Source organism: Equus quagga, chromosome 11 (genome assembly GCF_021613505.1).
Source record: "Equus quagga isolate Etosha38 chromosome 11, UCLA_HA_Equagga_1.0, whole genome shotgun sequence".
In the NCBI taxonomy this organism is placed as follows: domain Eukaryota; kingdom Metazoa; phylum Chordata; class Mammalia; order Perissodactyla; family Equidae; genus Equus; species Equus quagga.
In genome coordinates, this window is record NC_060277.1 from 101,861,420 (window position 1) to 101,888,002 (window position 26,583).

Below are 26,583 nucleotides of genomic sequence, written 5' to 3' on the forward strand. Positions count from 1 at the left end.
ATCTGAAGCTAGTGTGTCCCACTCCCAGACAGTCGCTATCCTGACTTTTGTTTTATCCTTCCCTTGCTCTTCATTATAGTTTTACCAGCTATGTGTGTATCTCAAACAGGATAAAGTTTGGCTTTTAAAAGCTCAGTAGTAAGAATAAAGCTACAGTCACGTATAACTTAATGATGGGCATACCTTCTGAGAAATGCATTGCTAGGTGATTTCATCGTTGTGCAAACATGGTAGAGTGCACTTACACAAATCCAGATGGTATAGCCTACTATACCTCTGGGCTGTATGCTACTAATCTTATGGGACTACCATCATATGTGCAGTCTGTCAACTGAAATGTCGCTATGCGGCACACGACTGTAGCTGCATGAGCAAAAGAGCAACACTGTTACTATTAAAGGAGGGTTCCCAGGAAAAAATAAACCTGCCTCTCTCTGGGTCACCGTTTACAAGTTTACAAGAGCCTCTTCTGGTGAAATCAGAGGGCGAGGTCATGAGCAAGGGCCAGAAGACAGCGGGCTCATCACCTTCAGGGCATCTGGCAAGACTGTGTAAATGGGTACAGTGCAGGGATAGGATCCAAAGCTGATGGCTCTGTACTCCCCGCTTTTGTGTCTTTTGAGGATTCTATGGTGTAAGTGGTGAAAATGCTCAGTTCTCCCCCACTGACCTGGGTAGGTTACCATTTGTCCACCTGCATTACTACTTCCATAGTTTTACTGGGGCTTATTCTCCGCTGCTCCCCTTGTCCCTGTGGGTTTATGCTTAAAAAAAATCTCTTTGCCATAGTTTTAGTGAAGTTCAGCAGGGAGCAAAATTAAATGTGTTTATTCAATTAGTTATTTTAATTCAGAACGCCCAGTGTATTTTCTACATGGTTACTATTTGTGTACATAAAACCTATTGTTCAGTACGGTAGCCAGCTTATTTAATTTCATATTGTTTCTGACAGTTTTTCAGACAATTTTCTTGAGTTTAAGTACATAATTACATCAAATAATTGTTCCTGTATCTGCCAATATATGTATGTTGTACTTCTCTTGGCAAATTGCATTGGCTAATACTTTTAAGAAGTTGAAAGACAGCAGTGATAGTGAGCATCTTTGTCCCGTTCCACCTGAATGTTAATGCTTCAAGAGCCTCGCCAAAAAGCAAAGCATGATTATTTGATTTGAAATACATCTTTAAAAAATAAAGACTATTAATCTATTCCTACTTAACTCAAGTTTTCTTTTTAAAACAAGAAATAATAATGAACTTATACCTTCTTAATAAACAAATACCTTCTTAACATCTAATGTGATGATCAAAGTTTTCTTTCTTTGACTTCTTAAAATAGCACGGTATGAATAATGTCTTAAGAAAGGACAAATCTTCCACGCCTACTGGAAGCCAATTTAGCCATGGTTTATTATTCTTTTAATTTACTCTGGAATACATTTGCTAATGTTTTGTTTAATATTTCTTGAATACACTCTATTTGCTATTTATTATTAATCAATGGTAAATACTAACAAAGGAGATAGGGCCATAATTTTCTATTTATCTATTTCTATTTATCAAGTTTTATAACAGTTTGATACCAACAGAAATAATAATCTGCAAGATTTCCTTCTTTTTCTATTTTATGGAAGAGTTTAAATAGAATTGTTTTCTGAAATTTGAAGGACTTGCTTATGAAATCATCTGGTCCTGCCCACCTCCTTTCTGATAGGTGCAGCAACATCCTTTAAACGGAACCAGAAATCCTCTTCCTCCCTGAGGAAAAAGCGTAGCCTGTGCCCTACTGTCCAAAGACTGAGATCAGTGGGGCTCCTCCACCCCAACCCTTCCCCCACCCAAAAGGAGGAGCCCAATGGCACCCTTTCTCTGTGGATGAAGGAAGCCTGAATGCTATGTTAGTGGACTCTGCGAAGGTCTAAAATCCCCAGTACCAGTGGGAGAGAATCAGAAATATTGCTTGATATGTTCCCTTTTTTATTCTTGATCTTGGTTATTTGTGCTTTCTCCTTTTTTCCCCCTTTCTTTCCTGATAATCTCATCAGATCTTTATAAATTATAATATTATCTAAGGTATGTTTGTTTTCTATTTCATCAAATATTTAATATTTGTTATTTCTTAATATTTCCTTTCTTTGGGTTCACTCCTTGAGATGTATGCTTAGCTAATTAATTTGCAGTTTTTCTTTTCTAATCTAAGCATTGAAAGCTACCAATTTTCCCTGGGTAAACTTTAGTTACATCTCACAAATTTCAATATATGTAGTATTCTCATGAACATTCAATTAAAAAAGTTTTCTAGTTTCAAATATGATTTTTCTTTGTCCAATTGTTATTTACTTAGAAGTAAATTTCTTAAGTTGTAAGCATACAGCCCTTGCATTTCCTTAAACTTTTATCAAATGTCTACATCCCTAAACAATATTGTAACATTATATTAGTATACACACTTTTAAACTTTACATAAATGGAATCACAGTATACATACTTTTTAGAAAAACAATTGTTTTCACTCTGTTGGACACTTGTGAGACTCAATTTTATTGCGACTTGCTACTCTTGTGTTTTTTCAATGCTGTATAGTAGTCCATTCAAGAATCACACAATGTAAACATGTCTGATTATGGGCATTTAGGGATTGTTACCAAATTTCCCCGTTACAAAATATTATAAGGAACACCTTTCTACACATCTTTTCACATACAGATGTAAGGTTCTGTTAAGGTATTCGATTAGGAGTAGAACTGCATTTTCAACTTTGTTTTACAAAATTCTTCTCTAACATGGTTGCAGCAATCATTACACTGGTTGTTCTTTTATCAGCAACGTATCACAATTCTCTTCCTATTATGTCACATATTTGCCAGTACTCTTTAAATTTCTGACAGTCTGATGTATGTGAAATAAAAGCCCCTAGTTTTAACGTGCATTTACCTATACTTACCAAGTATCTTTCCATGTTCCTTGGCTATTTGTGTTTCCTCCTCTTTTAATTATCTTTGTAACTTTGGCCTTTTTTCCCTAAATGATTTTATTTTTTTCTTATTGAATTGTAGAGTTCTTGAACATATTGTGTATACTATTTTTTGATTATAGTATAATAAAACAATAAAAGTACCTTTAACCAGTCTGTGATTCAGTCTTTTAGGATGATACATTATTACAAAACTCAAACAACAGACAACAAGCCACTGTTTACCGATATATACATATGTAATAAAACCATATAGTAAAAGGAAGGGTCTAACACAAACTTAAAAATTATGGTTACCTCTCAGGAGAGGCAAGGTAATGCGAATGGAAAGCAGCTGCAATAACGATAATGTCCTTTTTTTTAAATTGGGTGGTGAATTCACAGGTGTTCATTCTATTATTACCCATTATAGCTTATATATTACATACAATCTTATGTTTATACCACATATTAAACATAAAAAAGGAAAGCCACTTGTAATATGTGCAGACACACAGACACATATGCACATTCATTCTCATCTAATAAATAACATGCTTATAAGTGCAAGAAATAATGCCCATCGTAGGCATGTTTTGGAAGATAGTGAATGAATCAGGAAGGAAAGAAAACAATCAAGAGAGAGAGAAAAGGAAGGAAGTATTAAAGGGAAGGAGGAAGAAGGAAAGAGTACAAGGAAAGGGAGACAAAGAGAGAGAGATGGAAGGGAAAAGAGAAGTGGAAGAAGAGAGAGGGAGGGAACTTCCTTTACTCCGAGGTCATAAAGATAATCTCTTTATTTTTTTCTTGGATTTTTAAAGTTTTGCTTTTCACATTTAGGATTTACTCTACCTGGAACACTGCATATGATACAAAGAATGGAACCCAATTTTCCACCGTATGGATAAGTGATTGCCTCATCACCTTTTATTGACTCGTTCATCCTTTCTAATGCCACCTCTATCATATATTATATTTCCATATATGGGTTGGTTTCTTTCTGGACTGTTTATTCTGTGCCACTGGTCTATTTGTTTATCTTTGCATCTATAGCATAGTATTATTATAGGTACCCCAAGTGGGTTTTGTTACCTGGTAGGGCAAGTCATTCCATCTTGTCCTTCAAATTTAGCTTTTCTTTTATTGCCTCTTTCCATGTAATTTTTTTTTTTTGAGGAAGATTAGCCCTGAGCTAACTACTACTAATCCTCCTCCTTTTGCTGAGGAAGATTGGCCCTGAGCTAACATCCATGCCCATCTTCCTCTACTTTATAAGTGGGACACCTACCACAACATGGCTTTTGTCAAGCAGTGCCATGTCCACACCCGGGATCCAAACTGGTGAACCCCAGGCCACCAAGAAGCGGAACGTGTGCACTTAACCACTGTGCCACCGGGCCAGCCCCTCTAATTTGTTAAAAATTCAGTGTGTTCTATTTTATCTCACCTCATCATATTAAAAAAGAGTTCTTTTGTATTTCAGATGTGTCATCCTAATACAATTCATGATCTAATTGTATAACTTTAAGTAACATGTTTAGAAGACTAGTCATAATGACAAGCAAGGAAGAACAAAACAAAAACCTCTATTTTTTTTAAACAGCTGCATTCCATTTTCCATTAGAATGTTCACTCTTTAGAAGCAAATTTATGAACAGTATCATCTATTCATTTTAAGCTACGTTTGAGTATTGGAGCTTTATTTAGTAACACTGGGCTTAGCTCTAGTTCTTGAAGCATTGATCTCTGCCACCAGAGACATGGCTGCTTGATCCACCAACTAAGTTTCAGGATAATCACGGAACAGATGAATTGTTGGGACCGAATGGTTTTGGGCAAATCTGGAGGTAAATGCAAGATGAAAAAACAGAAATATGGAGTATTGCCTCACACATGCCTCTGACTCTCCTTGTGCTTTACCCTGATAAAGGAGGGCAGTAAGAAGCAGAATAAAGGTGTGCCCCTCATTTAGCTCCTCTCTCCCAGGATGCACAGGCTAGGATACCTTCTCTGAACCTGCCTTTTTATCCTAGGAAGAACTAAGCCCATTCCATTCCATTTGTGGAAGCCTCTACTGGTAGCAGCAATTATATTCAACAGGAGGGAGAAAAGAGAAAAAAAAAGTATCCGAAAGATTTATGTGGGGAAAACACCAAAGAAAATTGCGAGAAACCCTTAACAGATGCAAAATGTTTAGTAGGCATAAATTTATTTTTCTTAAAAAACTTTTCATTATAAGATAAAACACAGATGTAGAAAGAAACACAAATATATTTACATTAAAAAATTTACAGGGCCAGCCCCGTGGCCGAGTGGTTAAGTTCGTGCGCTCCGCTTCAGCCGCCCAGGGTTTCGCCCATTCAGACCCTGGGCGCGGACATGGCACCGCTCATCAAGCCATGCTGAGGGAGCATCCCAGATGCCACAACTAGAAGGACCCACAACTAAAAATACCCAACTATGTACCGGGGGCTTTGGGAGAAAAAGGAAAAATAAAATCTTTAAAAAGAAAAATTACAGAATTCTATCTTTAGAGTGGGCCCTGTAGAGGGGCAGGGAAGGTAGAATGATTGTTGTCACCCTGAATAATAATCTTTTACCATAAGCTTATCTTAGTTTGTAATAATAACTTTTTAAAAACTAACTAAAGTTAAAAAACAAATCTGATATGGCTAAAAAAGTAGATTCAAGTCACAAAATTTATCTATTCTTTTTAACTATCTCCTGGGTCTACTTAGGATCTACATGGTTTTTGGCCGGACATGCAACTCTAAATACATCAGATGCCTAGCACAGTACCTGGAACATTCTAAAAAAGATATTCAAAAAATGAGTGTTCCAAAAAAAAAAAAAAAAAAAAATGAGTTCCTTCTATTCGATAAAAATGCTTTTTAAGAAAATATTTTTATTTTCATACAGCTGGTCTCTTTTGATCTTCATTAAAATCGTATGTCATAACTAAGAACTAATGTTCATTCACGTTTACATCCTATCAAGGAGGAAAATGAGGCCAACAAGAGTTAAGTATTTAATATGGTCTTTTAGATACAATAACTCGCATTATTAATAGGCTAATATTCCAAAAGGGAGTCTAAACACACCATCCGCAAAGCTCAGAATTCACTTACCTGGTATGTCCTAAAGATTCCCGCCATATGGGCAGCATCACAACCGGTTTAACTGCACACTCCAAAATAGCCAAAGCCAGTGCAAATTCTCTGGGTTTACTACACATCTGAACTGCCTTGATCCAATTTGCCCTGTATTTCAGAAGGAAAAACAATTATTTCACTTCACTGATTTTAAATTAAAAGCATAAGAGTTGTAACTTATGATGACTCCATCTTATAGCGATGTGCTTCTAGGTTAAGCAGCTATAAATATACTGCACAGAAGCATAGATTTTGGACACTGGAAGGCATCCCAGAGGTCATTCCCAATTATCCTCCAATTCCTTAAACTTTCTACAAAGTTCTGCAACTCTGGCTGGCCTCCAACTAGTTAGGCATAAAGTCTCTGCTTCCCTGAAATCTTTCAAATGCTGGTGTTGCTTCAGTAACTTAGAAATACACTCACACCCCTAGCGCCTTCAGCATTCTGCTAAGCTTACTTCATTCAATTCACTGGTGATGACAGTTTAAAGTGTGCACATGCAATAATCATTTTGTAAATATTTAGTATATTCACAGTAATAAATGAACTTTAGTTTCCTTTACCTGTGTGAAGCCCAATTGGGATGAAGAAAGGATGAAGGGATATTGTTTTCCAGTTGGGTGATAGTCAGTCTCAGAGTAGATATGGTAAGAACTTTGGACCCATGGACAGAACCATTCCATTTGAACTCTCCTGCTGGAGTCAGACAGAATTTATGTGCAAGATGCCTTCTCTTATCGTGATCTTCTCTGTGCTGGTGCTTATTCAAAGCAAAGGAATTGGTGGAGTATTGATTGTGGTAGACACGATACTTCCCTTCTTGACCCAACTTAAAATAATTGTTGATATTTCCTTTCATGACCACTTCCTTTTTGGTACTCAACCGTGAAATTTCTCCTTGAGAGTTAACTACCAGTACCTGATAGAGAAAATAAAAAGATTCTATTATTCATATCAAAGATGTAAATCTAACCAACTGTCGTTCAATAATATGTAATTTATCACTCCAAATAAGATATATATCTATGACAGAATTTTTGAAGTTTAAAAGCTATGTTAAAAGTGAAAGCTACTTGTTTATAAATAAATAACCAAGATATGCCTGCAGAAAGAAAGAAAACTAATCTCTATTAAGTGCCTATTATAAGTCAGACATTAAGTACTTTCATGTTTCTCAAATATACACATGAAATTGTAGGTATAAATCATTCACCTATCATCATTTCAAGACTATAACATACAGGTTAGGGAAAAAGGAGGGCCTTATAGGTACTATTACCCAAAAAATATATCCCTAAAAATATCTTTTCTTCTGCTTCTTTTATCATTCCAGCTTTAGTATAAGAGCCCATGGATACTTTAAAATAGTGTTTTCAGTCAGTCAGTCCCAATCCTTTAGTGGACTGTGAAATCAACAGTGGGCCTTATTTAATTTAGCTTTTTAAAAAATGGAGTATAATAAATAGATTCGACTAGAAGAGAAAATACCAGAGTGCTTCCCACACAGTAAGGTAAAATACCATTTCAGGAAACTTTTGAACATGTGTACGGGGTTGCTATGAAAAACGTCTTATTGAGGGTCAGAATGAAAAAGAAGCTTGAAAGTCACAGCTTTAAAGCAATTCCTGATGTTAAGAACACTGCATATTCTTGCATATCCACAGGACAAATAATTCACAGATCTGGGAGACACAGTTGTGGCCATTGTTCTGTCACCATGGCTAGCTGGGGGGCAGAATCCTAGCTTCCATCTTGCTGTTCTTCATCAGTGCTGGGATGCTGTGCTGTTCTCTGCACTATCGTCTCCTACTGAGGGGGAAGTCTCATCCTTTAGCTGCAGGCTCACCTAAAATGATTATAGCTAGAAATGAGCTAAATCATCTGCAACTCTTTAACAAAGCCCACAAATAGCCAACTCATTACCATATGTGAAAAAGAAGCTTCTATCTCTTTAAATAACATACAACAAAACTAATCATATACTAAGAAAGTATACCACCCATTTACAGCATTTCTATGCATGGAGTGAAATTTGGGTACACAACTATACTTATCACAGTATAAACCTATCACTTTTAATCTTGTTACCCACTGTACTCTTGGAAGTGGAGAAAATACAATTGAAGAGTAGGCCTATAACTTCTCACCCCTAAGAGACTTTTGTTTTAAACACACCTCTTTGCCCTCCTTAAATAATTTATTTGCTTCATGGGCTGCGGCTGCCACCTGCTGGCTCTTCAGCTGACTAAGTTTGCTGTCTGGATTCCGTAATCTGGTGATAATCCGCGTTGAACCAGATGCCCCTCTTCCACCTCCAGGAGACTCACTTATCTCCCCATTAGACTTGTCTGATTTGAAGTCACCTGTTATCAAATGAAAAGCCAAAAGTAATTGCTAACAGTAAGTAGATTATATATAATAATAACACCTTATTTATCCAAAACTCATGTCTGGTACACATATAAGATCCAGAAAGTAAACAGAAAAAGTCCTTGAATAGCCAAAGCAAATGCATTATTTTACAGAAAACTCAAACATGCCAGGTTATGTTTCAAAGCTCATATGCTAGAAAAAAGGAAGGGCTGATACAAATTTACAAGTAACAAACATAATAACTCAAAACTCACACTAATAAAATGTTGCCTTATATATATTCAATATGGATTTCTGTACAAAAAAGTAAAGAATATACTTAATTTTAGAAAGATTTCCATTGAAATTGTTTAAATACCTAATAGTTTAAAGCTTATAAACATAAAGCCAAGTGAATTTTCTAAGGAATCTAGATAATTACCTGTGTATTCAGATAATTATATATGTGAAAATCAACTGAATTAGATTTTTTTAAATATAATAAAGGCTCTCACATTTTCATAGTAACTTAATTTTAAAGTGACAGATTTAACTACCAAGGGGCAATTTCTGCTTTCCCGTGAATCTCACTTTGGCTGAATATTTCTATACCTTCTAAAACCATCACATTACTATCCAATTTCCACTAGCCTGACAGTTGAACAAGATCTCATTTTTCTCTTCTAATATAAAGCTTTTTAAAATTAAGACAGTATGGCATTGGCAAATGAGAAACCAAACAGAAAATTTACTATAGTACGTATCATAAAGATGGCATTTTAAGTAGAGGGAAAAAACTGGATTGGGAAAACTGGTTATCTGTTTTGAAAAATAAAAAGTTAAGACAAGTCAGCAAACATTCATTAATTTTATCTGTTCAACATCCCTTCTTTCCTTTGGGGAGATGCTTTCCCCCTACTTCAATCACATGATTCTGCTAGGCTGCAAATCAAGTATCTTGTCCACAGTGACCGTCCCAGGATGGGCTACTTGGCCCAAGCCATTCAGCATCCTATCCCAATTTTTAAAATCTGGAGATGGAGACAGGGTCTTGGCTTTTTGTATTAGTGAGCAGAAAGGGTATAAATTAGCAGTTGGCTACTTTTACCCCACAACATGGAGAAAATTTTTTATAATAAGAGACAATAAGCCCATCATAGGGGCGGAGTGTGGGATATGGGAGGAAGACCCTTTGTAACCTCATTTGGCTCCCTGGTCAACACTGCACCCGAGGCTGTCACTACCTCTGGACTTTCCAATTGTATGAGCCAATACAATTCCCTTTTTAAGTAAGTCTTGTGGATTTCTGTCACTTACAACCAATAAATTCTAAACAGTCCAGTAGAGTACCTTAAGATTTGAACCCCAAAATATGGCACTAAGTCAAGATGGGGTAGGGGTACTGGGTATCTTGCCATCCCAGGCTGGAAAGCTAGTAACCTTGGATGTGTGGTAGCAAATCACTTGGTTAGACTATCAACAATTTTCTCTTGGGTCTCAGACCATGAGTCTACACACGCTGGAGTTTTATGCCAAGAGGTTGAACTATGGTGGCTACTTCTTGGGATCATCTATAAAGTCGTACTATAAAGACTCCTTATACATTGTTTGGTCTAGGCTGGACTTCCTAAAAGAAGCAAGGGAATGGCACAGCGCTTTTAAAAAGAAGCCCCTCAATTTAGAGCCAACAATCCAATAATCCTTTGCCACTTGTTGAGTTCAGTGCAAATAAGGTAAAGAAGAGAAGACTTGAAAAGGGGCAGAGAAAGGGACCCAGGCTGAGAGTACACGTCCTTATCTAATACCCCTGCCCAAAGGCCACATTCCTCCTATTATAAAGGAATGAATCACTGCAATGCGGGCTGGAGGCAGAGGACAGAGCTACTTTACCCCAGCCTCTGTAGCTCATTGTTTAATGATGTCAGGAGGCAAAATCCTACACAGACTTTATTCACACGAGGTCTAGGGCTATTGGTCCGCTAAGCAGACAAACTGGGCAAGTAGAGAAAGTTTACCTTCAGGGACCCTGAGCCAAAGTTTCTGGACATTAGGTAATAGCTGGGTACCCAGGGAATCAACAGGAGGTGCTCATGCCAGGAAAAACTCCAAACCCGCCAAACTAGAACATATGATTCTTCAAACCTACAGCAATCCCCAGCAACCCATCCCTGAAACAGCCAGTAGGAACTAGGCTGCCGAAGCAGAACGGCCTCCAGAAGGGGGATCTAACCACATACTTCTCACTTCTTATACACACCCATCCTCACAGAAAACCAATGGCAACCAGATTTAATGAAGAACATCCTTCACTATCAGGATAATGAATGTTACAGATAGTTAAATTCATAATTTGGCTCACGGATTGTGAGATCAACATAAGCCACATCCAAACCTTATCAAAAATAGCACACAACACACAGAAATCCCAGATACAATTACAATCACCAGACGTAATTTTGGGAATGAAGTTTCTGAAAAAGTTTCAGTTGGGCTGAGATCTTTGCCAACATGGTAGGCAGAAGTACTTGTGAATCTGAACACACGTTTCTGCTGAGCTACTAAAGGGTGAAAATGTGGATATTTACTGTTTTCTCTCTTTACAGCATCCCTCTTTCTTTGGAAAACCACTCCTACCCCACTCCAATCATACACTTTTGCTGGAGCCATCAATCATAATACCTTGCCTGCCCTGGCCACAGGAGTGGGAACAATATGTCCAAGGTAGGCCACTCAAATTCGTTCCTCAAGGACTTTTGATTTGGAGCAGGAGTAAGGGCCTTGTCTTTGGGTCACAGACCTTGGAAAGATACGAATACAAACCGCTGATGTCATCTTCCCTGCACTTGGAAAAAGCCTGTCTGTATTAGGAGAGAATGAAGTTAACACACAAACATATGCAGACCCAAAATGTGAGAGGGAAAGAGAAGACAGAGTTTTGATACCTGGGGTCCAGTTAGGCCTGATGATGGCTTGGACTTACCAACTACATGAGCTAATTAGATCGCCTTTTCACTTAAGGAAGGTTAAGCTGGTTGGGTCACTTGCAACTGAAAAAGTCCTAATTAAAATACATTTCCATCTCATACCATACACAAAGTTATATTCCAAAAGGATTAAAAGCAAAGTTATAGAAGCATTATGTGAAAATACTGTAAAACATATGTATATTCTTGGGATGGGGATGGTCTTCCTTAAGACCACAAAATCCTTCCTTAAACAAAATCCAGAGAAACTCTAAAGATTGATAAATTTAACTACATAAAAATGTAAAAATTTCCATACAAGATAACAGAAAGAGTTAAAAAAACAAGAAATCATACAAGTATAGTTGTAAAATCAAAGATTAATAGCCATAATACATAAAGCATTCCTAAAACTCATTAAGGAAAAATATCAAAACTCGATAGAAAAAAATGAGTAAAAGACATGAATAAGCAATTTACAGAAAGTTCAATAAACACATGAAAAGAAACTCAATCACATTAGTAAGCAGGGATACACAAATTTTTAAATGAAATAATTTTCACCATTAGTAAAAATGTAAGAGATTGATGATGTTGAATTTAGGTGAGAGTATGATGAAAGACATATGTATGTAAATTATTGCTATAAATCCCTTTTAATGTACAATTAAGCAGTAGCCATCACTATTTTTTAAATGTACCTACCATTCGACCCAGCAATTCCATTTAACTGTTTCTATTCTGCCAGAAATACTTGCGAAAGCACACAAAGATATATGTTGAGGATGTTAAAAAGCACCACTATTTGAAATAATGAAAAAACTGTTAACAGCCTAAATGTTCATTAATAGAGAAATAGTAAATGAATTATGGTTCATCCATACTGTAGAGTATCATGCAGCAGTTAAAAAAAGAATGGATTCAATTTTCATGAAAAGATCCCCTGTATGTATTACTGAGTCAAAAAAAGCAAGATGCAGAACAATACATGCAGAATGATCCCGTTTATGTTAAAAAAAACAAAACAAAAAAAAACCTTTTTGTAAACATACAGACATTAGGATAACTGCACGGAGAAAGACATAAAATGTTACACACCAAATTGTTGATGGTGGTTACCTTTGGGAAGGGGGTGTGAAAAAGAAATATTTTTCCCTGTGTGCTTTTGTATTTTTTAAATAAAAACAATGAATACAAATGCTACTTGTGTTGGAAAAAAAAAGAATAAAAAGGAAAAGAAAATCTAAATCTTCCCCACCCCCATCAAACTTTAATTTAAAAAATTAAAAATTAAAAAAATTAAAAAGCTTGCTGTAATGTATGAAGTGTATTCTTACCTATCTCTTCTTGAATAGAGACAGGTGTATGGGATTCTCTTTCTCCATTTTCAGGATCACCAGCTGCCTTAGCAGATTCACTCTGGGAGGAATTTAATTCACTGCTGCTGTTACTGTTTTCCAGATTAGGCTGGATGGAGGTAGTGGGAGCACTAGTGTTACTGCTGTCACATGTCTTGTTAGGTTCTTCTAGAAAAATAGAATATCTGATTTTTAAATTGGAAATCACATCAAAATAACTAATTGTCAGAAAAGACATTTAATTGCTTTAGGACTGCGTTACAAAGCTAGATTTTTAAAAAGAAAAGCTGCTCATGTATGAATAATGCAAAGTTCAAAAAGAAATTTCTAAGCAACACCCTATGAGTTATTGTTTAAGTCTCCTACTCTATTAACTCAGACTCTTATCACCTTCGTCTAGAGCACAAGGCAGATAATCTTTCAGATACCCCACAGCCAAAGAATAATCAAGTGATATAATTATCTCACAAAACCTATTACAGAAGTGGTTTTGCTGAGATAATCTCTCAAATCTGAAATTTATATTATTTTCAAAAAAGTATTCAAACCATATTAGAAACAGAATTAGACAGGATTATTTATCTCTAAGGTTTTCTGCATGAATTCTATGCCCCCAAATTAACTATAAGGTAATGCCTAAGAGCTTGTCAATTTAAGAACAATTTAACAGCATCACGAAGAGCATATACACTAAAAGTACATCAAAATGTACACTACCACAAACTGAAAACCTAGGCCTCTCTGTGGAAGTTCAGAAATTAAGAGCCTTCTGCATCTCATTCTGCCCCTAATGAGATACCCTTTAAATCAATTCCCTAAACTAAAAAGTGGGTGACAGTATATCACAAAGGCTATCCCTAATGTATAATGAGCTCCTAAATTTTTTTGAGGAAAAAACCCAACCACCTGACAGAAAAATGGGAAAATGTATGAACAGTCACAAAAGAAATGAAAATGGCCTTTAAACATACGGAAATATGCTCCCTTAATTCAAACTAAGAGAAAGGCAAAGTAAAACTATGTGGAAAAACTACTTCTCAGCTAATCAGACTGGCAAAAATCCAACTGTCACGACACTCTCAGCTGGAGGAGAGGCGGTGGGTTTGAAAGGCACTCCCGCACATTGCTGTGGGAGTGCAAAATGGTGGCAGCGAATAAAAATGAACTGACAATATCTAGAAAAATTACATGTGCATTTACTCTTAAGCCAGCAATCCCATGTCCAGAAATCTACCCCAAAAACACTGGCAAAAGAGCTAAATTACTTATTTAGAGAGCTATTCATTGCAGTATCATTTATAATGACAAAAGACAAGAAACAAACAAAATGTTCATCAATAGGGCACTGGGTGAATAAAAGAAATCAAGGAAATATCATGCACTATAACAAGGACTGAGGAAATCACTATATCCACATATGGAATGATCTCAAGACTAAATGTAAAAAGGTGCAAAACAGTACTTACAGTAGGCTAACTTTTGTGTAAAAAGGGGAGATAAATATGAACTTATGGACATATTTTGTTTTTATTTACCAAAAAAGCCACTGGAAGAATAACCAAAAATTAATAAAAATGGCTACCCATAAGGAAAGGGAAGGAAATGGTTAGCTAGAGAAAGAAGGGATGGAAGAGAAAATTCTCTGAATATACAGTTACATAGTCTGACTTTGGAATCATGCAAATGTTTTACATTTTTAAAAAATTAAAGTTAGAAATGCTATCTCTAAAAAAGTGAAAACAAACTGAAACAAATAAACCTAACTGTCTATCAAGTTGTTGGCATAACCACACAAAGAAAAAAATGTTTCAAGTGATTTTGGAACACAGTATTTTGAGTGTATGGCCTTACTGGAACTATGATATACGGATAAATAAAGAGATGCAAAAAACCTTACATGCCATTCAGTAGTCTGTCAGCAGTAATACTGGTATTATGAAAATACTATGATACATAAAATAATTTTTATTATTAATGCACATCAGGATATTAATAAAAACATATGACCAGACAGTATCAGGGATAAAGCAAATATGTACTTAAGTTACTGTTGTTAGGAACTAAGGCTTTCACTTTCAGTGCAAGAGAAAAGAGATACAAGTGTAAAAGAAACTAAGTACCCAATCCTCAATCTGAATTTGAAATGTTCACATGAATTGATGGTCTTTTTCTTTTCAAAAACACATATTTCCTAACACTACCCACCAAAAAAGCCTAGAGACAGTGAGAGCCCAAGCGCAGTAAGTACTCCTGGGCGCCTGCTGTGGTCTCTAAATATCACCACCCACTAAAAGGAACCAGGGCTTCTGCAAGCAGACTGGAATGACTGATTCCAGGTCTGGGGCAGGAAATGTATAAGATAAGCCTCAGACAGCTTATTCTGCCAAAAAGCAAGGAAGCTATCAAAGACTACTGGGGTTGCAGCAAAAGACTCAAAGCCAACATGAAGGCGCCCCCACTGGTCAATATAAAAAAAATGAATGACAACTGACTGAAACAAAGTGGATCCATAAAGACCCATGAGTTCAAACTGATACTTAAAATGAGAAAGCCACATTCCTCCTCCAAAAGTCCGTAACTCATGAGTCACCACTGAAGGTAAATGGACACCAACTCCTGGCTAGGAAAACTTGAATTTAAAAGAAATAATAAAGCATTTATCCCTACTTTAACTATATTTCAAGGTATTCAAATAGCCATAGTTAATGATGGGAAATTCTTTACAGAAGAATTCCAGATAAAAAAATACAGAAAAAAATGACAGAATTAGAAATCATCGTATTACAGCCTCCAAACAGATAACTAATTCTGGAAAGATCATCAGTGAATGAGAGGTTAACAGCAAACTTTTCGATGTCACCAGGTGAATTCACTGATCAGTCTCAGCATTTGTAAAGGCGGAACAGACATTATGAGCCTTTCAATGCAATATGATGTGAAGGACCCAGCACACAGCTTATGAAGTATTCTTGCCAGAAACAGTTGTGAATGAATTTAATCAAGCTTTTAGAACAAATGAAACAACACTAAGAGAAAGGAAACACAAATCCTGGATGTGGGATCTTCCATAGGAGGATACACTGGGATTCCTCAACAAGTCAAGAGCATATGAAACAAAAAAGTCAGGGAAGGGGAGAGTGTTCTAGATTAAGAGACTCAAGAGATATGATATGTCATGTCATGGGGGACCTTATTTGGAGTTATTTCAAATACAGCAAATGTAAAAAACTAAAAAATTTTCAAGTGAGGAAATTTAAATTGACTGAATAGTCGATGATATTAGGGAACTGTCAATTTTATTAGAATGATAATGGCACTGTAATTACATAAAAAAATGGCCACATTCTTTAGAGATGTATGTAGGATTGATATAACATGATGTCTGGGATTTTCTTAAAATACTGCAGTAGGAAAGAAACTCACATCAATAAGAAAGGGGATAAATAAACTGTAGTACAGTTACACAGAGGAATATCATAATGCAGTTCATATGAAAGAACTCCAGCAACATACAACATTCTTTTAGTAATATAAAGTAAAAACTTAATTTCCAAAAAGTTACACTTAACACAAAACACTTAATAAGATATACTTAAGAAAATACACTTGCTATAAAATTTAAAACAACTAAAACAGAAATACATAGTTTTTAGCAAATCATGCAGATCATCTCAATGAAGCAAAACTATGTGGGTTATACATCACTTTGACCTCCAGTTTCAACTCGTTAATTCTACTGGGTTTCCCTTATAAAAAGGAAAGAAGGTAACAATGAACACAGGATTCAGGGTGCCAGTCACTTCAGGTTGGGGACAGGGAGTGGGATCAGGGATATGGTCAGACGCAGCTTAGTTTCAAAGCAGGACTTAGCTTTTTGTTTTGGGCTATAGGTTCCTGAGTGTTTGACTCATTATTAAAGATAATTTAAAACCTGAATAAATAAATTAAGGAAGACTGTGCAATGACCAATGATGAGTATAATTAATTAGGGATTATGATTTATCTAATACAATATACCTGGCACCAAAGGGGGAACACTTTTTAAATTTGAGCCCAAAAAAAGGGGAGGAAAAAGGAGTTTTTTAAAAAAAAAGCATGGGGGAAGCAAGAATGACAAGATCTTGGTCATTTTTTAATCTAAGTGTTAAATATATGGGGAATCATTATACTATTCTCTTGACTTTTGTGTATGTTGGAAAATTTTCATAATAAAAAAATTTTATATGAAAGCTAGAAATGGCAGATTTAAAATCTGACAGCTACAAACCATTAACACAATCAACTTACTCATGTTGGGAAAACTTATATATTTGAAAGAAAAGAAGTCAGTCTCACACAAATAACATCGAATTCCTCACTAATCATTCCTTTTACAGCTGTAGATCTAGATTTGTAAAGTGCAGTATTCCTAATTTATAACTGTCTAAAAACCATCTTCGCAAATAATGCAATAGTATATAAAGATACCCCCTCACTATGAACTCAGAGTTCAGAGCACATTTTCTCATAGAAAGGTAAGAAAAAGTGATTAGGTTTTAGACCAGCCCACAAAAACATTTTCAGTACATAATATACCCAAGTATGGTTTTAATGAAGAAAAATTTCTTGGATAGTAACTTAAGAGATATTGACTATACTCGTCTTAAAATACTTCATAGAAAGTGCTCTATGCTATTAGGGAGGTAATGGTACTTCATAAAGAATAGAAATGAAGGGGCCAGTCCCGTGGCCAAGTGGTTCAAGTTGCATGCGCCCTGCTTCGGTGGCCTGGGTTTCCAGGTTCAGATCCTGGGCACGGACCTATTCCACTCATCAGCCATGCTGTGGAAGCATCCCACATACAAAGTAGAGGAAGAAGGGCATATATGTTAGCTCAGTGCGAATCTTCCTCACACACACACAAAAAGAACAGAACGGACAATCAATCCCCTACTGGGTATTCTGATCTAAAAAAAAAAACTATTAACCCACTGAAGAGAAACTGAGTTCAGATTCTATCCCTTTAAACTTTCAAGGTGTTAGTGAGCTGAGGACTATCACAAACTCATAATACACAGTTTTTTGGTTAATTTGTCCCAAGTTAAGATCCAAACAAATGCAAAACAATGTTTTCCTCCATTTCAGTTTAGAACACTGGTTATGTTTTTTAAAAATAACTTCTCTAGAACTCTTCACCTCTTTATTTCATTAGGCTACCGAGTTAAGGAAATCTCAAGCATGTGCTTCAAAACACCACAAAGAAAGTCTCACCTACCTACATGTGTGTTTTAATCCACACAGTGCAAATGTTCCAGCCCTAAAGCAAATATTAAAGGCTTTGGTATTTACAATACTATTTTCACTGGACATCATAAACACTGTAAATGAATAACAGGAAACTTTTTGTAGTTATCCCGCAAACCGAAATTATATATAGACCTTGAACTTCAACTTTTGAACATAAATACCAAAGCTTAAAAAACAAAAAATTCTCAGCAAAAAATTACAAAGAAAAAAGTAACTTTCCTACTTGAAGGTAAAAGGGGACTTTTTTAAAAGGAAAGCATGAGGTAAAATACATAACCAGAATACAGAAGACTAGAAACCAAAAACAAACACATGAAAAAGAATAAGCAAGAAGCCTATTTAACTGCAGACCCTCCTAACTATTACCAACCACCTCAGTAAGGCACCAGTGTGGCAGAAGGCGTCAGTTCAGCACCAGTATCCACAGCCTCTTATCCACTGAATTTCTCTTGTAATAAAATTCAAAACTAAAACAAAGTACTATCTTTTAAGATGTCATTATCCAAAAAAGTTAAGAAAGAGGTTAAGTCAATATGTTCTTACAGTTCAACTTTATAAATATTAGAGTTTCAATATGTCCATGGAAACACTTTCAAAGCAATTACAGTTACTGAAATAAAGCCAGTTTTATCTATTACTGATATTTTCCTAATCTCAGGGATTAAATATAGAAGCATAACTTCAATAAAAGAAATGCTGTCTACAGTGTATGTTTGAATACAGATTTCCAACAGTGGATTTGAGTTTAAGATGCTAGCAAGATATGTGCCCCTTATAAATTTAAAATTCAACATTCTAGTAAAAAAAAAGTTCCTAATCTAAAATCCAGGACAAAAGTGCAATTCTGAAATTGAGCCTTTTGTTAACTACAAAAAAGTTACACTGAATACTAAACAGCATACTTGCTATTTGGGGTCGTTTTTGGCAACATAACCATTTTCATGAACTAAAGTGAAATGTCTGGAATGCCGATGCAGAGGGAAAAAAATCTGAGGAACAGGTCTTAATAGCTTAACTTCTTAAAGTGATGTCTACCAATCTTTCCTTAAATGAGGCCCAACTTTTCAATTTAAGCCTCAGTCTTAGCCACATAAAACCTCTCTGATCACTGATCATACCCAATATGAAATCTGCCCAATTTTTCTTATGTTCTCACTCCCATAAATTTTTAACCATAAATTTGTAATTTTTACTTTGCATAATGTCATCTATCTTATGAAAATGATAGAGCTCTCTCACAAGACTTCATTATAAGATATAGCTTGAAATAATACACACATTTCCAAAGAAATTCTAAAATAAATGTATTTCTAAAGAGATTCTGAAGATGTATTTCTAAAAAGATTTTAAATTCTCAGATTATTTTTTAAAATCTTTCTATTCCAAAATCTCAAGAGTCCGTTGCACCCCTATGTTCATCGCAGCATTATTTACAATAGCCAAGACGTGGAACCAGCCTACATGCCCAGAAACTGATGATTGGATAAAGAAGATGTGGTATATATACACAATGGAATACTACTCAGCCATAAAAAAAGACAAAATTGGCCCATTCACAACAACGTGGATGGACCTCGAGGGTATTATGTTAAGCGAAATAAGCCAGTCAGAGAAAGACGAACTCTATATGACTCCACTCATAGGTGGAAATTAGTATATTGATAAGGAGATCTGATAGGTGGTTACCAGGGAAAAGGGGGGGTGGGGGGAGGGCACAGAGGGGGAAGTGGTGTACCCACAACATGACTAACAAAAATGTACAACTGAAATCTCACAAGGTTGTAATCTATCATAACATTAATAAAAAAAAAAAAAGGAAAAAAAAAATCTTTAAAAAAAAAAAAAAATCTTTCTATTCCACAAAAGATATACAATACAAACACAAACCAAAAGAAAGTTGCTGTACTTTAGAAATGTTAAAGATAAGACATTACACAATGATAAAGTTAATCCAATGAGAAAATATAAAAATTATGTGCACCTAATAACATAGTTTTAAACTATACAATGCAAAACTGAAAAAAATTGAGAGAAAAAGGCAACCCCACAGTAAATAGTTAGAAATAATTTTAAAACATCTTGCACAGAGAAAAACAAAATGTAACAAGGATACATATTTGAACAATCTTGACCCGGGCAGCTAATTTTTGACAAAGGAGCCAAGAACATATAATAGAGAAAGGAAGGTCTCTTCAATAAGTGGTGGTGGGAAAACTGGACAGCCACATGCAAAAGAATGAAAGTAGACCATTATCTGACACTATACGTAAAAATTAACTCAAAATGGACTAAAGACTTGAATGTAAGACCTGAAACCATAAAACTCCTAGAAGAAAATAGGCAGTACACTCTTTGACATTGGTCTTAACAGTATCTTTTTTAATGTCTCTTCTGCCAAGGAAAACAAAGGAAAAAAAATAATAAATGGGACTACACCAAACTAAAAAGCTTCTGCTCACCAAAAGAAACCACTGACAAAATGAAAAGACAACATATTGATGGGGAAAAGGTATTTGCAATAATACATCTGATAAAGGATTAAAATCGAAAATACATAAAGAACTCATACAACTCAACAACAACAAAACAAACAACCTGATCAAAATATGGGCAGAGGATCTGAATACGCATATTTTCAAAGAAGATATACAGGTGGCCAACAGGCACATGAAAAGATGTTCCACATAACTAATTATTACAGAAATGCAAATCAAAACTACGAGTAGGGCCAGCCCCATGGCCGAGTGGTTAGGTTCTTGCACTCCACTTCGGCAGCCCAGGGTTTTGCTGGTTCAGATCCTGGGCGCGGACGTGGCACCACTCCTTAGGCCACACTGAGGCAGCGTCCCATATGCCACAACTAGAAGAACCCACAACTAAAATATACAACTAGGTACTGGGGGGATTTGGGGAGAAAGAGAGAGAGAAAAAAAAAAAAGAAGACTGGCAACAGGTGTTAGCTCAGGTGCCAATCTTTAAAAAACAAAACAACACACTACAATGAGATATCACACCATTCCTGTCAGAATGGCTATTATTAAAAAGACAAAATAACAAGTGTTGGAAAGGATGTGGAGAAAAGGGATGGGAATGCAACTGATGCAGCCAATATGGAAAACTAGTAAGGAGATTCCTCAAAAAATCAAAAATAGAAACACCATATGATCCAGCTATTCCATTTCTGGATACTTATCCAAAGAACACAAAAACTAATTAAAAAAGAAGACGTATCCCTCTATTCACTGCAGCATTATTCACAACAGCCAAGACCTGGAAGCAACCTAAGTGCTCATGAACAGATCAACGGATAAAGAAGATGCGATATATATACATACAATGGAATACTACTCAGCCATAAAAAAAAGATGGCATCTTGCCATTTGCCACAACATGGATGGACCTTGAGGGTATTATGCTAAGCGAATTTAGTCAGAGATAGAAAGACAATTACTGCATGATTTCACTCATATGTGAAAGATAAACACACACACACAGATAAGGAGAACAGACTAGTGGTTACCAGAGGGGAAGGGTGTGGGTGGGGGTGTGAAAGGGGTAAAGGGGCACATGTGTACAGTGACGGATGGAAACCAGACTTTTGGTGGTGAACAAGATGCAGTCTATACAAAAGTTGAAATATGACGTACACCTGAATTTATATAATGTTATAAGACAATGTTACCTCAATAAGAATTAAAAAAAATAAAAACCTTGATCTAATTGTCCTGTACTGCACCAACAATTAAAAATGCATATCCTCTTCAAGTGTACATGGGACATTTATCAACATTAACCAAACGCTGGACCATAAAACAAGCCTCAACAAGTCTTAAAGGACATAAATCATGTATAGAATGTTCTCTGACTACAGTAGGTTAAACTAGAAATCAATAACAAAAAGATAACTAGAAAATCTCCAAATGTTTGGGTATTAAGCAGTGTATTTCTAAACAAGCAATGGGTTTATAACAAAACACAACAACAAAAATACATCATAATGGAAATTAGAAAATACTTGAAATTGAATGATAAGGACAATATAACCTACAAAAGTTCATGGGATGTAGCTACAGTAGTATACAGAGGGAAACTTACAGCCTTGACAGCAGACATAGAAAAAATAAATAAAAACTAAAAATCATCAAAGCATTCATCTTAAGAAGCTAAGGGAAAAGATAATAAAGAGGGTGTAAGAAACTTCTGGAGGTGATGGACACATTTATACCACACATTGTGGTGATGGTTTCAAGGGTCCATATTTAGCTCCAAACTTATCAGTTGTATCACTAAATATGTACAGCTTTTTGTATGTCAATTACACCTCAATAAAATGATTCTTTTAAAAAATCAGCAGGGGGGGAAAATCCACAAAAATTCAAAGAAAATAAAAGGAAGGAAATACTAAAGATAAGATCAGAAATAAACAACGAAAAAAACCCCAAATACATACAACAGAGAGGATCAACAAAGCCAAAAGTTATTTCTTTAAAAAGACTAATAAAAGGGCTGGCCCAAGGGCATAGTGGTTAAGTTTGCATGCTCCACTTTGGCAACCCAGGGTTCACAGGTTTGGATCCCGGGTGCAGACCTATGCACGACTCGTCAAGCCATGCTGTGGCAGCATCCCATGTACAAAACAGAAGAAGACAGGCACAGATGTTAGCTCACAAACAATCTTTCTCCAGCAAAAACAGGCAGATGGGCAACAGATATTAGCTCAGGGCCAATCTTCATCACCAGAAAGAAAGAAAGAAAGAAGGGAGAGGGAGAGAGGGAATCTAGAGGGAGAGAGGGAAAGGGCGAGAGAGAAAGAGAGAAAGACTAATAAAAATTGTTAACTGTCTTGTGAGATTAACAAAGAATAGAGAAGCAATTTCTGGATTGGAAAAAGAGAACATCACTACAGATCCTGTAGACATTTAAAAGATAGAATGTTATTATGCCAATAATACTTAAAATTTAAATGAAATGGATAGATTCCTAGAAAAATGCAACTAAAACTGACATTAGAAAATACAAAGAGCCCACTATCTACCAATGAAATGAAATCTACAACTGATAACTTTCCCACAGTGAGAACTCCAGGACCAGATGACTTCAGCAAACATTTAAGGAATAAATAATACCAACCCACAAAAACTCTTGCAGACAGTAAGAAAAGTGGGAACTTATCTCAACTCATTTTATGAGGCCAGTATAATCCTGACCCCAAAGCCTGACGTGGACATTATCAGAGACGAGAAATTGCAAGCCAATCTCACTCATGAAAGTACATACAAAAATTTTAAACAAAATATTAATAAACTAGACACAACAAAACAGAAGAATGAAATTACATCACAACCAATTTGTATTTATTCCAGGAATATGAGATTGGGTTAACACTTAAAAAAATCAATGTAGGAACTTTTGCTTCCAGTCAAGATGGAGTAGAGGGACTGGATTTACCTTTCCTCATGAAACAACCACAAACAAAAGAAAAGACCACTTAATAGAAAATGAACAAAGGAACCAACACGCACTTCACAAAAGAAGATACCCAAATGCCCTGGTGGCACACACACACACACAAACGTGCTCAACATCCTTAGTCATCAGGGAACTGCAAGTTCAAACAATAAGATATTCTTACATTCCTACCAGAATGGCTTAAGTAAAAAATTTTTAAAAAAGGAAAGAACGACACTGATATTACCAAGTGTTGACAAGGATGTAGAGTAGTTAGAACTCTCACACACTGTTGGTGAAGTGTAAACTTGCACCACCACTCCGGAAAACTGTCTATCTATTAAAGATGAGCAAGCACAAACTGAACGACACAGAGAATGCACAACTAGATTTATACTTCTAGAAATGTACATATATAAGCACAAGAAATATGTAAATGAATATTCATAGTAGCATTATTCATAATGGTCCCAAACTTGAATGCCCATTCAAATGCCCAATAACACAGAAAATGGATAATAAAATTATTATATATCTATGTAATGGAACATCATACTGTAATAAAAAAGAATGAACTGCTACAAGCAACATCTGGATGGCTTTCACTGACATACGGCTGAGGTAAAAAAAATCAGACATCAAAAACTACATACTGTATGATTCCATTTAATTTTATTTTTTAAAGGCAATACTAATCAGTGGTGATAGAGTCAAGACAGTCAACACCTTTGTAGGGGTGAGAGTAGTGGTGGCTCGGAGGAGGCCCGATGTGGTTACACAGGTGTGTTCACTTTGTAAATATCCATCAAGCTGTTTACTTAATAACGTGCACTTTACCATATGTTACACTTTAATTAAAAAGTTTACCAAAAACTATCTTTCCATACCACTTTCCACTCTGCTGGTATCTTTCACTGATAAGCTTTAGTCATTAAATTAGGTGCCGAAATACATTCTGAAGGTTTAGAAAAGAAAATCAAGTGAGATGTCTTCTATCATGGCTACTGTTCTTCATCTACCTAGAATAATTCCCCCTCCCCAATTCTTCGAGCAGCACATGTCATCTACTGACCACAGGGTGGTCAACAGTGGTAACAGAGATTGGTCCAGGTATACTACAAAGGACCTAGCACACCGCCAAGCACAGCACAGGCACTCAATAAATAACCAGTTGAATAAATGAGCGCAGAGAGAGAGACAGAAACAGAAGGAAGGAGAGAGACGTGTTTTAGCCTTCCAAGGGAGAGAACCCTACGGTTAGGCCTGTCTCCAACCCAGCAGAATGGAAAGCCCTCAAGGGCTTTGACTTTGTCTATTTTGGTCACTGACACATCCCCACTAGCATATGCTGGTGTCATAAGTTCTTAAGTCAGGGATCTCTTAAAATGTTTATCCACTTCATAAAAGTACCGAATTCCTCTTAAAACTTGGTGTGATATGTTTAATATATGTCTTTAGAAATGCCTCTCACAATGTTTTAGAAACAAGCATGAGGCTATCTGGTTTTAGGTTTGGTTTTGCTTTTGGTCCAGTGATGAAAGGAACTTTGCTTTAGTAAACGGTGAGGGCTGCAGTTTACCACAGGGACAGCATCCTCAGCTTTACAGCACTCTCCTCCTGATAAGGACCCCAAACCCACTCTGACGACAGCTACTGACAACTGTCACTTGCACCCATTCTAGCTTCCTTAAAACTTCTTGTTCAGGTTCTCATCTAAATAAATTTTTCATGACATATACATGAAAAAACCACTTGAATTGCAAAGTTTAAATGCAAGAGATCTCATTTACAAGAATTACGTTGATTAACTACTGCTGTTATCAGTACAAGTCTAATTCAACTCACCCACTTTCTCATTCTTTTCTCGCTAGGCTTTCTCACTCTTACAAAGAACTGACTGCAGACAGCAGTAACAAGAGCATCCAACATTTCTCAAGCAGTTACTATGGCGGGTACTACACTAAGTGCTTTACACACATTATTTCGCTGGGCACTCTAAAAATGCAAATCAGATCCTAGGATAAGAGTTTCTCCCTTAAACCATTCTAATAACAAAAGAGCGAATATCTCAGAGAAATTAATAAACTAGTAATAAATAACAAAAAAAGCTAAAATCTAACCATAGTTGTTAACTCAACTGTGTTTGGTTTAAAAATCAAACAACTAACTAGTATATACATTAAGTAGCAATCAATCTAAAAGGACAAATAATATTTTAAGAAGTATTTACTAAGAATGTAATAATTCCAATAAAAATGGAATTTTTTTCCACATTATAATGGGGCTAGTACTCTACTTGCAAACTTTCAACCACGAATATGTGAAAGTCAGAATGATGCACTATTTTAACTGGACAGGACTGAGAGATCTAACCATAGAATTATAGAAGTGATTTGTAGATCTCTGAGTTTCTCCAGTGCCTTCAACAAGGACTCTCACTGAAATCATCTCTGATAGGTATTTAGTGAAGGCATCTAGTGAAAGGGAATTTATTACTTCTATTTTCTAAACAGCTCTAATTTGAAGGAAGTTGTTAACATTTGGTCAAAATGTTCTTCACTATTATTGCTACTTGACTCAATAGCCTACACTTCAAAGAACAAGTCTGATCTCCCACCCCCAGCACCTCAGCGCCTCAAGGACTTGAGGACAATTACATTATTTCCACCCGTAGCTTCTCTAGGCTAAAAAATTAGTTCTTTATTCATTTCACCAAACAGCACAGTTTCCAGACTTTTCTTCACCTTAGTGACCAGTCTCTCATTAGAACAAAACAGGTTGGGCTTATTGTTGTGATTCTTTTGGACCCTACACAGACATCCCCGCACGTAGCCTAATGTTACATGGGTGTTTTCAGAAATGGCTCAACTGTTTACAAGCAATCACTTGAAAGCAGTCCCCACGAGAACGGTTGATTACCAAAACCCTTCAGGTTACAAAACAGGAACACTGAGGCCTTGGAAGATTCAATGACATTAACTCAGGGGCCAAAGCAGCTCCAGAATCATGTCTTCCAAGTACTAGTGCTGTCTCCTTCACAACACGCCACAATCACAGGCTCGCATAAAAT

General features: G+C 36.0%; 1 protein-coding gene across 1 annotated transcript in view; it reads right to left on the minus strand.

Moving 5' to 3' along the window:
- The window catches only part of BPTF (bromodomain PHD finger transcription factor), a 141,903-nt gene that overhangs the window by 58,895 nt on the left and 56,425 nt on the right, over window positions 1-26,583 (minus strand). The window contains 4 exon segments of the mRNA XM_046677260.1: window positions 6,082-6,213; window positions 6,670-7,025; window positions 8,282-8,469; window positions 12,759-12,947. Of these exon segments, the coding sequence (XP_046533216.1) occupies window positions 6,082-6,213; window positions 6,670-7,025; window positions 8,282-8,469; window positions 12,759-12,947 (865 nt within the window).